Source organism: Kickxella alabastrina (genome assembly GCF_025024165.1).
Source record: "Kickxella alabastrina strain RSA 675 chromosome Unknown BX661scaffold_25, whole genome shotgun sequence".
NCBI lineage: Eukaryota > Fungi > Kickxellomycota > Kickxellomycetes > Kickxellales > Kickxellaceae > Kickxella > Kickxella alabastrina.
The window spans coordinates 53,073-66,443 of record NW_026251496.1 but is presented as its reverse complement, the minus strand read 5'-3'; the positions used below and the strand labels follow the sequence as shown (position 1 = coordinate 66,443).

The following is a 13,371-nucleotide window of genomic DNA, read 5'->3' as shown; positions in this document are numbered from 1 at the left end:
ACATAACCACGCGGGAGCAGCAACCACACCACCAGCAGCAGCAGAACTCGCAGCCGCAGCCACAGCCGATGCAAAGTCAGAGCGCGACTACCAACATATTTCCGCCGGCATCGGGCGCCATGCTTACACCGTCAATGGCTGCAATGTCGCAGTCACTTCCAAGAAACAACGAGATGGCTGACGCTGCAGCCAGGTTGGCCAACCTGCAACTCGGCGCGACAACGGCCGGAAACCAGGCACAGTCCCCACTATACCAGCAGCAGCAGCAGCAGCAGACGGGTGCCTATGCAGCAGGGTACGGCGGTGCGCACATGACAGCGGCACCTGTCACTGTCTCTGCCACTCCTCAGTTTAATTCTTTTTCTTCTTCTCAAGTGCGGTCAGCAAACCAAGGCTCGTTTGCGCCTGGCTACGGCCCGCCGCCCGTTGTTTCCACTTCGCCCGCCAATAACGCGCCCGCCATGTACGGCTCGGCATCGCCCGTCTACCAGCAAGGACAAGCGATGGACCCGCAGACCGTGGGTGGCGGCCGGCCGGTGCAGCAGTTTTACTCGAGCACCAATGGGCCGCAGCCGCTGGTCCTGCCGCCGCTGCTGGGCCCGCTGCTGCAGTTCATCGACGTCGACCTTGAAAGCGCGACTTGGCGCGGCTCCGTGCTGGTGCTGACCAACGAGTCCCTGCTGCCACACGCCGTGCGCCCGCCGACTGAAAATGCAGGCGCAGTCAACACACTGGGCTCGGCGATGCACGCGGGGCCGACGCCCGGGGCATCAACGCTGCAAGCGGCGAGCCTGCACGTGCCCATAGTCGAGGTATGGGACGACGGCGTGCACGGGCCGGGCACGGGCAAGCCCAAGACATTCACGGCGCGCGCGATCTACACCGAGCCGACGTTCAAGTACACGTTCTGGCGCGCCGACATCGCGCTGCCGCTGCCGCAGGAACGCGAAGTCGACGTCGTGTACCAGGTGTACTGGAGCGCCGACGAGCACGCGATCCAGTCGCCGTCGGCGCGGCCGTCGTTTGGGTTCCGGCTGCCGGCACAGGCGCTGCAGTGGCGCACGTGCGTGACCAGCAACGCGCAGTTTTCGCGGCGAACCGGCGAGGCGGCTCGCGCGGGGCTGCGCGGCTCGGGGCCGGTGTTCGGCGATCTGCTGGCCAAGCACCGCGCCAACCCGTTCCACGTGTGGCTCGGCACCGGCGGCCAGTTCTCTGGCGAGGGCGTCTGGGACGACTGCGAGCACGCGCTGCGGCCATTCCTCATGCACGGGCTAGACAACCAGCGGCGCTCGCACGTGCCATGGACCGCCGACATGGCGGCGGCCGTCGAGCGCTGGTACTTCCTGGAGTACCTGCGCCAATGGTTTGGCGTCGGCGCCGTGGCGGCGTCCGAAGCCGAGGGCCAGGCGTTCTTCCGCCAGGCTGCCGAGAGCATCCCATACTCGTTCACGCCCGACTGCGAGATCTTCCCCGAGTACGGGTCGTACACGCCGCTGCTTCACTTTGCGCCGGTGTTCGGCGGCGTGCGCCATGTCGGCGCCAAGTACTTCGCGCTGTTCCAGGCGCACACGACGCCGACGCTGGCGCACAACGAGCACGGGTTCCTGGCCGAGGGATTCAACTCGATCAAGAAGCTGGGCCCGCACACGGCGATCCTGACGCTGGACACACGCACAGAGCGGCAGCCGGCGGGCATCATCGACCGCCACAGCTACGACATGCTGTTTGGCGAGCTGGAGGCGCGTGTGCCTGCGACAGCGTCCAACCTGATTGTCGTGACGGCCAACCCGGTCATCTTCCCGCGCACAAAGAGCTTCGAGTCGATCCTGCGCAGCGCCAACAGCACTGGGCTGGCGTCAATCATCTCGTATGCGGTCAGCAACACGGGCAACAGGCAGGCGCGCAACGACTGGGTGGCCAAGGACCGCTTTGGCGAGCCCGTGGCCGTCACCAAGCTGAATGACTTTTGGACAGCGGCCACGCACAAATCCGAGCGCGCCTTCCTCGTGCACTCGCTGCAGGAGTTCTCGCGCCGCCGGTCGGTGCGCGTCACCTTTGCATCCGGCCACGTCAACTGCCTGTCGTCTGGCCACCTCCGCACGTACACTGACACCAAGTTTGACGCGCGCTGGTACCCCGAGCAGCGCGGCTTTGTTTCGGACTACCGGTCGATGATCCAGCTGACAGTGTCTGGTATCGTGCAGGAGCCTGCCGACAGCCTGACCCTGCGCGCGTACCACTTTGCCGGCAAGTCGGCGCCGTTCGACATGCACACTGAGGAGGCGCTGTACCGCACATTTAACGCCGACGTTAACCAGCTGGCGCCGCCCAACGGCAACCAGAAGCTGCTTGCGCGCCGCTCGTTTGGCATCATCATTGAGCATGACTTTGATAACGACCGCAGGCACCCTGGCTTGCTGTCCTTCTTCTACGTCGAGAACGAGACCTGCACGGGCACTGCGACCCCGTATATCATCAACATCCCACCACTGCGCTACCCGCAGCTGCCCTCGGCAGACATTGCCAGCTCTGGGGTGCAGCCGGCGCCCTTTCTCAGCAACAACGCGGGCCGTCCACAGCTCCGCCCCAGCGTGACTTATCGCAGCTACACTGCGGACGCAGCTAGCGCCGGCGGTTCCTTTGCAGCGCCAGCAGTCCTGATGGGTGCTGCAGCATCGGCTGCTGCAGCGGCTGGAGCTAACGCCGGAGCATCGGGATCCTGGCCTACCAACGAAGCCAATAGGAACGACGTGCTTGCCGACGACCCCTATGCCTACGATGTGCCTGGGTACGAGGGCGTTGCCACTGGGGGCGGCCGCCTGGACGCAAAGTCAATGTCGCCGCCGCCGTATACGCCGGTGCCGCCGATTGATATTGCGGCTCAGGGCGGGGATGCTTTGCCACCGCGTACTGATGGCACGTACTCGTCGTCGTATGAGCATACGGCGGCTTGGGTTCAGGGGAGCGCGTCGCATACGACTGGTGGCTCTGAGCCAGGCATTTCTGTTATGCATACGGGTGGGCAGCAGCAGCCACGGCTTGTTCAGAACTCGATACAGCAGCAGATGACGTACTCTCAGGCCGTGCCCCCTCAGGCCCAGGTTCAGGCCCAGGCCCAGGCTCAGGCTCAGGCTCAGGCTCAGGCCCAGCACCAGCAGTATGGCCAGCACCAGCAGCGCCCGCGTATTAGTATTAGCATCACGTTTTTATTCTATTTTTCTTCCTGTTTATCCGATTTGTCAATCATTTTCTACACTTTATCGCGGTGTCCTTTGGTAATCTGCTTTCATTTTGAGCATGTGGCAGCAAAACGGTCGAGGCGATAACGACATCCTCAAGAGTGGTAAAGGCGTGGGAACAGATGGTCTGTGGTAAAAAAAACCAGATTATTAAAGAAGAAATAAATAGATGCCTTATATTTTTTTCTTCTTCCGCACCTGTCCTACCCCTTCCTCTCTCCGATTAATTCCGCTCAACTTCGCCGATTTTCTCCCGTCCACTTGGTTTAAACACTTTCTTATCTTATCACAGAGCCACGCGAACAATGGTTCAGTCCTCCAATGTATACAGAAAATGAAATGGCAGGAGACCGTGCAAGTATTTTGATAACAAGCGAGAGCACATGCGCAAGCACAAGCACAAGCACGAGCACAAGCACAAGCACAAGCACAAGCACAAGCACAACCAAAGCACAAAACCGGCTCCACTCTTTCTTTCTTTTCTTCATCTTCCAATATATTCTTGCTTTTTTTATTATTTTTGCTCATCGATTTCTGTAATACTATTATACTTTTTGCTTATCCAAAAAACCCCTTTTCTCTTCTATACACGCTCTTTTATATTACTTTTTCTTTGTCTTTACAGAAAAAAGCAAAACGAGAATTAATAACAGGATAAACTAAAAAAAAGTTTTGCCAATGCTGAGCTCTAGACTTGTTACCCAGAGGCCTACGGTCTCGGCCCTCCTCCTCACCAAGGGTCTCACCAAGCGTGTTGCCATGGGCTTCAGCCCCCTCGCCTCCCGCCGCACCTACGCAACGGCGAATACCAAGAGCGCCGAAATCAAGGCACGCATCGACAACAAGCGCCAAGCATCCCTCTTAGGCGGCGGTATCGCCCGCATCAACGCGCAACACGCCAAGGGTAAGCTTACAGCACGCGAGCGCATCGAGCTCCTGGTCGATCCCGGAACCTTCCGCGAGTACGATGCCTTTGTCGAGCACCAGTGCACGGACTTTGGCATGGATGGCCAGAAGATTACCGGCGACGGTGTTGTCACCGGTGTTGGTAAGATTAACGGCCGTACGACGTATATTTTCTCGCAGGACTTTACCTCATTCGGTGGGTCGCTTTCCAAGACTTTTGCCGCCAAGGTGTGCAAGATTATGGACCGTGCCTTGCAGGTTGGAGCCCCCGTTGTTGGTCTGAATGACTCGGGAGGCGCGAGAATCCAGGAGGGTGTTGATTCGCTCGCTGGGTATGCGGAGATCTTCCAGCGCAATGTGCTGGCCTCCGGCGTCATCCCCCAGATCTCCCTGATTATGGGCCCTTGCGCCGGTGGTGCCGTGTATTCGCCGGCTCTGACTGACTTTACCTTTATGGTGAGGGGCACTTCGTACTTGTTTGTCACCGGCCCGGATGTCGTCAAGGCCGTGACCAACGAGACTGTCACGCAGGAGGAGCTGGGTGGTGCCGGCCCGCACACCAAGAAGTCCGGTGTTGCACACGACGCCTTTGACAACGATGTTGTTGCCCTGGCGCGCACTCGCGAGCTCCTCTCGTACCTCCCCCAGTCTAACCGCGCACCCGCCGCCCTGCGCTACACGGCTGATCCTTCGGACCGTGCTGATGCCGCTCTTAACACGCTGGTGCCGACGGACTCCCACCAGGCGTACGACATCAAGGATGTTGTCAGCCGTATTGTCGATGACGCCCGTTTCTTCGAGATCATGCCTGACTACGCGCGCAACATTATCATTGGATTCGCTCGTATCGGCGGCCGCAGCGTCGGTATTGTCGGCAACCAGCCCCTTGTGTCCTCCGGTGTCCTGGACATTGCTGCGTCGGTCAAGGCTGCGCGCTTTGTGCGTTTCTGCGACGCCTTCAATATCCCCTTGGTCACCTTCGTCGATGTCCCTGGGTTCTTGCCCGGTACGCAGCAGGAGCACAACGGTATTATTCGCGAGGGCGCTAAGCTGCTCTACGCGTACGCCGAGGCCACTGTGCCCAAGATCGCCATCACCACGAGAAAGGCGTATGGTGGTGCTCAGTGTGTTATGAGCTCGAAGCAGCTGCGCGGTGATGTTAACTTGGCTTGGCCTACGGCTGAGCTCGCTGTCATGGGTGCTAAGGGTGCTGTTGAGATCTTGTGGAGGAAGGATCCTGAGGGTCGTGTTAAGGCTGAGGAGGAGTACAACCGCTTGTTCGCTAACCCCCTGCCGGCTGCACAGCGCGGATACCTGGATGATATTATTGAGCCGTCGACTACTCGCCAGCGCATCATTGAGGAGCTCGAGATCCTGCAGCACAAGGAGCTTAAGAATCCCGTCAAGAAGCACGACAACATGCCTCTCTAATTTATAATTATAATTATTATTTTTTCTTTTCTCCTCACTCCTTTATTCAGTTCAAAAAATCAACGTCGTTTTTTTCATGTCACAACCACTTTGGTTTTTTATTATAAAAATTGAGAAAGTAAAGTGAAAAGATGGATAAAGGTTATAGTAGCATTATTCAAATGAACCCACCATTTGGGGAAAGGGAGGATAAAATGTATAACACTGCTTCACTTTGCAAGCAGTGACATGGCCGCAAGCAGAACAGAGATTGTCGGAAAGTAGCTCATCTGCGCCGCCGACACTGCAGCATTAGATCTAGCGTTATACGCGATTTGGTTGCCGTTACACGACGCCGCCAAGTCCTCGCGCTTAATGCCCGTGGTCTTTGCGATATAGTCCAGGTACGTAGCCACATGTGTGTAGAACCCGGCGCCATTAGTGGCTGCGCACACAGTATCGTCTGACAGCTCAGAGTTATCGCCGTAGCTGGTGATGCCCAGCTGCAACCAAGGGCCCTCCCCCATGGTCCCGCTTGAAGCCAAGTTACTGCTGCACCGACGCAGCAGTGGGCCGCCGCTATCCCCCGAGCAAGTGTCACGGCCATCAGGCGTGGTTACGCAAATATAGTTCCCATCGTTACTGTCAAATGTTGGACGAATGCGGTGGCACAGCGCCTGGTTGCCGATCTGCAGGTTAACAGCCTGCAGGACATCGGCTGTCACATGATGGTGCAAGCTAGTCATTCCCCATCCAATTCCCGTCACCGTCATCCCATCGCTTATCGACCCTGTGTCGATACGAATCGGCTGCACAGTGTCGCTGAATTTCAGCTTAGTCTTGAGTTTGAGCAGCGCAATGTCGTTGTCAAAGTAGTCTAGGTTGAGGTCAGGGTGCACGTGCACTTTGCTGACTTTATATGGAGAACTGTCTGCGTTGTAGACGTTTCCAACACCGACGACGATGTTTTTGGCGCTAACTGTATTGTACTTGCGACCTTGCAGTGATCTGCGGTTGGGCCATAGGTGGTTGCGCACGATGGTTGCGTTGTGCAATCCCTTGGTGCCTGCAATTAGCGGGATGCTGACATTGAGGCTGTTTCCCCCAGACGATGCGTCGACGACACAGTGGCCAGCAGTAAGGATCCATTGCTTGTCGATGATAGTTCCGCCACAGAACGCTGTTTGGTCGCCCTCGTCTACTATAAGGAATGCAGCAAAGGGGAACTCCCCCTGGGATGCGTCGCTGCCCCCGATCACCCGCCCGAGGTGCTCCTGGGCGGCTTGGCTAATAGACCGCTTGAATACAACCTTGGCAGCGCTGAAAATAGGCAGCACCAACAGAAGGCTGCTGATAAATGTACTGAGTTTTAAAAGCATGCTTGTTTTAATATTCTTTTTTGTGTCAAGAGCATGGATTTGTTAAATAAAATAAGTTTGTTTTTTGTGGTTGCAAAAAAAAATATATGAGGGAGCAATGGATAGCTTGGTTACAAAAAAAACCTGTCTATCGGGTGTCATGATATGGCAAGTTCAAAAAAAATAACTACTTTTATTCACCTTTTTGCTTATTCGCAAAGAACTATCAAAAATATTTACACTTCTATTTGCATCGTCCAGTGCACATTTCTATTTTACGCTCAGCATTAAATGTGAAACACTGCTGCTGAATTGCCTTTAATTCTTTGTACATCACTAAACATTTTTTTGCTGCATTGTGTTGACTGCATATCTTTTTTTACTTTTTTTAATTTGGTGGTAGAAGACCAGTCGAATGTTTCACAAAGAAATTCAAATATCATTTGCATTTTGAACCGCAAAATAAAAATATTTACTTCACTGCTGAGTAGCGAGGAGGCCGATCAGTTTGATCGGCGGGTGGAGAAAATGAAACAAAGTAACTCCCCACCGGCCTGGTAACTTGCAGATCACACATTCGCAAATTTTGATTGGCCATCGTTGCAAGCAGTAATTTAAATTAAATAACTTTTTTCTGGCTTTACTACTGTAACCAATGTGCACGCACGGCCTCGGCCACACGAATAAATAGTTGAATGCTTAGCCTAACAGCTAAATGGAGTAGTGGGCAATTGCCCTTTTCCCTGGGTTTCTGACCTTTATTTTTCCAAATTCAAAACCCCAATATCCAAGAGGCAGCTCTTACCCCTTGAAACCCCATACTGAAATGCTGAACGTCTTCTGCTTGGGCTGGGATGGGTGGGCACCCACTACTCCAGTTAACTGTCAGGCTAACCACCCAATTAATATTTATTTAATATGATGAATACTATGAGTGCTAATCATTGGAGGGGTAATAAAGAAGAAATAAGTGATGTGTGTGTCACAGTATGACTAAAAAAATACAAAATGTGATGTGATCATACCTGGCTGCATCCAACTCTAGTAGATCCATATTAACAGTAAAGCCTGGTTGATCATTTAAACTCATTCAACTAATAGTTTGCAGTGCAATATATTTAGCTTCAAAATAAACGGCAGCAAGGAGTGTTGTAGCAAAAAAACCAAGGCAACTTAAGAATAGGGCAAAAAATCCGAACGGCACGCAAAATACAAAGTAAAAAGAAGAAACATACAAAGGAATGGTAAAAGGAACTGCAAAATAATAGCAGAAGCAAAAAAATGAGAATGAAAATAAAAAAATAATAAAAGGGTTTGTTGTGATTTGAGGAGAGCGCTAGTTGTCTAGTGTTAAAATTATGTTTGGGTTTTGTTACGGTTTTTATTACTGATGTTTCTAAAATACTACCAGGGCCGGCCTCGTCTTATATATGTGTCTCGTCGCCTTTGTTGTTGTGAATATTGCCAATTCTGCGCTCCGTTGGTGAGAACTGGATCTTCTGCGAGCAGACCAGTATCTTGGCAAGTCAATGTTGTGGGTTTATGTGTGTGCACTTATGCATATGCATTGCAAAATGGGGAGCATATCTGGGCATCATTGTAATGCCTCTCTAATTTACTCCTGTATAATCCAATTAGTATCCTATCAATTGGCATGCAGATGGAAACTTATTTTACGATTCTCAACCTCGACATCCACTTCCATATCTTTGGGCTGCGCAATAAGTTATTGAAGAATACATTTAATGTAGGGCTCTTTTAACAAGGGAATACAAAAGCAATGAATAAGACACGTCAATTCTCACTTAATAAATCATTGTGCCAAATTATTTTGCTTTCTTTGCATAAAACGCATAGAAAACTGTTACCGTTAGAATATAGTTGGGCGCAAAATTGCAGAGCTCGTCATATATTTGTTTTTGTCTTTACAATTATTATTATTTTACACAATTTTCTTCTAACGCAATTTTTATACTTTTTTTAAAGATAAGCAGCAAAATACAACTATGGCAACTACGACAACGACTACACTACTTAAACATGCGCGCTACTAGATATTAATTTTAGGCTGTATTGAAATGGACAACATGGATAAACTAGCAACAGAATTGGCAATCCTGAACAATCTTACTGCCAAGGATTTCTTGGTGTATTTCAAGGAACATCTTATAAATAAATGTGAACGTGCCGAATTTGAAGCTGGCAAAATTGTAAAGTCTCTTATGGCTTATAGTGTTAAGAATCATGAAATGCAGTATTCAAAATTGGTTGAACAATATCCCAATAGGCCTTTTGCTGATGCTATGATTGCATGTTTAGAACAAATCAGTTCTGTTAAACCCACTGATGTATTTGTTGTTATATTATTATTAAAAAGAATAATCTAACAACCAACTATATTTTAGGCTTCAAGTAATTTTTGTTTTTTAATCAGTTACATTATATGCTATAATAATAATTAAATTAATGTAATATAAATCATATATATATACGTAATAATAATGCAACTACTGGAAGGGCCAGGCAGTTAGCAGGGCTTAAATCCACATTACTAAGCTAACCCATTTAACTTTTAAAAAAACTATACAAATGTGTGAACAACGCCTGGCTACATGCTATATCGTGTGCACTCTAAATTGTAATCAGCATGTTAGTTATGATACAGCTGGCTACGCTACATGTATCAATGCTTAACTATGTAACCATATTTTGTGGACGTTTGCCTAACCTTGTATTATTGCGCACACTTACAATACATGACCGATTAAAAATATAAAACTCGGGGAAATGGGGGAAATGGGGTTCTAACCGCATTTAATTTGTAGGTTCATGAAAATATTACGTATTAAAAACGGTATTTTCTATATGATCATGTTTGTAATGCGCTAGTAATGTCTACTATTTGAATTATTTGCCTTTACTAATTAAACAGCATTCATCTTCTTTTATGGACCAAATGAACCAAAACAAAGTGAATTATTGGATGGGTTGCTAGTCTGTTGTCAGCTACCCGTCAGTCCAAATATATTGTCTGCGTTTAATTGTTTCCTGCTTCTTTGGAATTTTCACATTGTGGCCCCGACATGACCACTTCTTTTTAGCATTTTTGAATATATACATATATATCAATCAAACTAAATAATTATTATTCATGCCTAACAGTAGACAATCCATCGCCCCAGGTAGTATGTGCGCAATGGTGTTGCCCAAGCAGAATAGTTGGCTTCAAGTAAAACAGCAGAAAAAAGCAGCAAAAGCCAAATTAAATGAATAAAAAAGCGGAATTTGTCAAAGGCGGCTTATAATAGTGACAAAGGGCGGTGAAAATATAAAGAAAAGATTGCGGATATTGCCATAAAGAAAATAATAAAAAGAAGAAAAGAGAAAAAAGAAAAGAAAATTTCTTTTACACCATTCATAATGCAGAGGTCTGTTGGATGAAATAATAAAAATGTGAATAAAATTTGTTTCTGCGACCAGTATACAAATACATTCTGGTTTTCAACTTAGAGATAGCTTAGGACGCAATAAACAGAATTTTCTGAAACTGAAAACCCCGTTTTGTATTTTGTTTTAGCTCCTATTTTTTATTAGCATTTATTAGTATAAAATTATATGCGTCAATACGTACCACAAAGAACGACAACAGCAACAACAAGAACAACAACAACAACAGCTAGTTAAGTATGGGAATCCCAGATAAATTTGAATTAATTTGCACTAAGGTGGGTGAACCACTTGGTAATCCAAAAAAGGTAGTTATTAAGCTTGGAGATACAATTGAAGAATTTCAAAATGCAATCCTACCTTATTTAAAAAAAGAATGCAACGGTAATGAATCAAAGGCTCGAGGTATTTTAAAGAACTCAAATTACACAGTACAATAGGCCGTCGAATAGATCTTCAAACATTGGCAAATTTTAAATTAAAAATGCCCATTGTTTATCTCATAGTTCTTACTTTGAATTATGTTCAGAAAAAGCTTGCAGATTCAAAATCTAAATTGATAGTAAAATCAACTGACGTGTATTTTTCAAACTTAGAAGCCCTCAAGATGAAAAAGGGAACCATCTATTCATTTGGATTTGTGAACTTGCCAACGCTTAGTGAGATTGAAATGATAAACAAAAATCATATACATTTTTCAAATTGTAATGACAAAACACAGTAAGAAAACTCAACTCAATATTCGACATGCCAATTTATTATTATAATATGCAAAGAAATTGCCACTGCTATCATTTTTTCTTTTCAATCGACAAATTCTAACCAACTATTTAGTGTTCTAGCCTTTTGCTCCAACATCCTCGGACTATACCCACACGCATCCACCAAAGCCCGAGAGACACTCAATTTAAATCCCAATACTTTTACCACCACAGGTACGCCATCCAAGTACTTTGCAAACAGGACGATTTCAACGTTTTCGCTTATTGCTATTTCGCACATATCCTCGTGCATCTCCAACATACAAATGCCGTTGATTGTCAGGATAAACATGTGGCATGGGCGGCGGGTGGCAAGTGGCAGCCATTTGATACTGCCCGGTTGCATTGCTTGCCACATTGTGTTTCTCCTAGTCTCGTGGTCCACGCTCATAAAGTGGACTGTCAGCAATGAATGGTTTTTAACGAGAACCATGTTTTTTGTCGTGCTTTTATAATATAGAATAAATAAAAAACTAAGTAGTGCGTGATACTAGAGACAAGAGACAAAAATGAAAATGAAAAGCCGAAAACCATCATTTAATTGTCCACATTTACATTTGTCAGGTGCGCTAGTTCAAGGGCCACCGCCATAAATTTAGCGTCAGAGTCAGAGTCAAATTCATTAACCAACATATCAAATTTGGGCCCATCATCCAAGAGCTGCCACAGCCACACATATGCCGAGTTCACTTATAGCTGTGCCACGAAGAGTGGTCCAGCTCGTCCAAGCTCTCCAGCCGCGCAATCTTGAGCAAATACCGAGCGAGCCTGAACAGCTCCGTATCAGAGCGAGGCTGCGTGTCCGCGCGCTTAAACGGGCGAATCTTCAGACCATTCTGGTAATTCAGCGCAAAATTCCGGCTAAGGTCGTCAATATGGATGGTGTTTTGGCTGCTGTAGTGCTGGGGAAACGCGACCAAATGAATTCCAGCGGCTTCACCTGGTGGGTCCCCAGCTCGCCATTGCGGATGGATTTTACAGTGAACATGGTTGATATGTCCAGCGCGGTTGTGATCCTGTACAGCGGGTGCGTGAGCATGCCCAGAAGCGTTATTTTGCTCTCCAGCACGTGCCACCTGGTCTGGCTCCACACTATCAGGTCGTAATGCGGATAAATGGCCGCCAAAAACTCGTGCAACCCCGGCCTTGCCATATCGGCAACATTGCCCGTGATGTTTTTGCAGTCAAACAGCGTGTAGTCCAGGTCCAATACTGCAAGCTTTTTGCCAGGCCGCGGCGCGTTGAGCACGCGCAGGCTGGCGTCGCTGACGATTTTGGCCAGGCTATGTTTCCAGTCGTCGGAAACAACCCGGCTCCGGCCATGGCCCCGCCGCAAACTGCCAGACGCACGGTCAACAGGGTCCGCTCCCGAGGATATACCAGTCACACCAGTGTCCTCAGGCTCTCCCCATGCGTTCTTTGCGTCAAACTTTAGCCGGTCAGCCATGCGCGTGCCCATCAGCCTGACCCTTGTGCCGTTCCTGACCCCCAAGCTAACGAGCGTGTCGCCGTCGCTGGGCAGTCTGCCCTTGACCAGGCCCAAAAGCTTCTGGCTATCGGCCTCGATTTCTGTCAGCTCCTCAATCAACACTTTTATCGAAAGTACGGTAGCGTATTTGGGGATGCGCATCTGGTACCGCTCGCTGCCCTTCCACAAAAGCTCTATTGAGATTGACTCGCGGACCATCTCGTCATCATCGAATTCGTCATCGGCATCGGCATCGGCATCGCACCGTCATCAGCACCGTCATCGTCATCATCATCATCATCATCATCCGCATCAGGATTTGCAGTGACCGGTTGCAGCTCAGTGTCGTCCTTGCAGATGTCCTTGCTGCCGACGCCGCCGCCACCGCTGTCACCACTGCCGGCACTGGTGCTGCCATTGCTGCTGCTGCAGAGAGTGTGCGCTTCATCGGTAAGCAGCTTCCGTCAGACATGCTCTTTAAAAAATTGGTTGTCGTGAAGCGGCGTCGAATTTAGAAGATACAAAAATATATGGAATTAAAAATGAAAAAGAACAGGAGTTCAGCGAATTTAACTGAACTGGACTTAAATGAATTGGAGCAAAAAGAAAGGCAAAAAGAAACCAAAAAGTGCAGAATACAAAAAATATGATTATTGGATATTGGATAAACAAAAGAGTAGAGCCAGTGAACGATAGATGAGGAGTGAAGTGAAGTGAAGAGAGGAGGAACGCATGGCCTTGTCCGCTCCATCGCCTCCCACACACCTCTCTCCTTCGGCTGA

General features: G+C 49.0%; 4 protein-coding genes across 4 annotated transcripts; 2 read left to right on the top strand and 2 right to left on the bottom strand.

Annotated features, from left to right (window-relative positions):
• Positions 1 to 173: 173 nt before the first annotated feature.
• BX661DRAFT_173006 (uncharacterized protein) lies at positions 174 to 3,375 on the top strand (the record flags this gene model as incomplete). The annotated part of the gene is made up of 2 exons (XM_051533829.1): positions 174 to 3,101; positions 3,307 to 3,375. The coding sequence occupies 2 exons, from the start codon at positions 174 to 176 to the stop codon at positions 3,373 to 3,375; spliced, it is 2,997 nt and encodes a 998-aa protein (XP_051389351.1).
• Positions 3,376 to 3,631: 256 nt separating this feature from the next.
• BX661DRAFT_187381 (carboxyl transferase) lies at positions 3,632 to 5,658 on the top strand. The gene is given in 2 exon segments (XM_051537201.1): positions 3,632 to 3,670; positions 3,688 to 5,658. 1 exon segment carries the CDS (start codon positions 3,918 to 3,920, stop codon positions 5,574 to 5,576), a length of 1,659 nt encoding a protein of 552 aa, XP_051389350.1. The 5' UTR covers positions 3,632 to 3,670; positions 3,688 to 3,917; the 3' UTR covers positions 5,577 to 5,658.
• A 16-nt stretch (positions 5,659 to 5,674) lies between these two features.
• Positions 5,675 to 7,057, bottom strand: BX661DRAFT_187380 (trypsin-like cysteine/serine peptidase domain-containing protein). Its single transcript, XM_051537200.1, has one exon. The coding sequence runs from the start codon at positions 6,932 to 6,934 to the stop codon at positions 5,786 to 5,788; it is 1,149 nt and encodes a 382-aa protein (XP_051389349.1). The 5' UTR covers positions 6,935 to 7,057; the 3' UTR covers positions 5,675 to 5,785.
• Positions 7,058 to 11,807: 4,750 nt separating this feature from the next.
• Positions 11,808 to 13,238, bottom strand: BX661DRAFT_210671 (ubiquitin-like domain-containing CTD phosphatase 1-like protein; the record flags this gene model as incomplete). The annotated part of the gene is made up of 2 exons (XM_051538721.1): positions 12,062 to 13,238; positions 11,808 to 12,023 (listed from the first exon to the last, which is right to left on the bottom strand). The coding sequence occupies exons 1-2, from the start codon at positions 12,806 to 12,808 to the stop codon at positions 11,808 to 11,810; spliced, it is 963 nt and encodes a 320-aa protein (XP_051389348.1). The 5' UTR covers positions 12,809 to 13,238.
• Between the last annotated feature and the right edge of the window lie 133 nt (positions 13,239 to 13,371).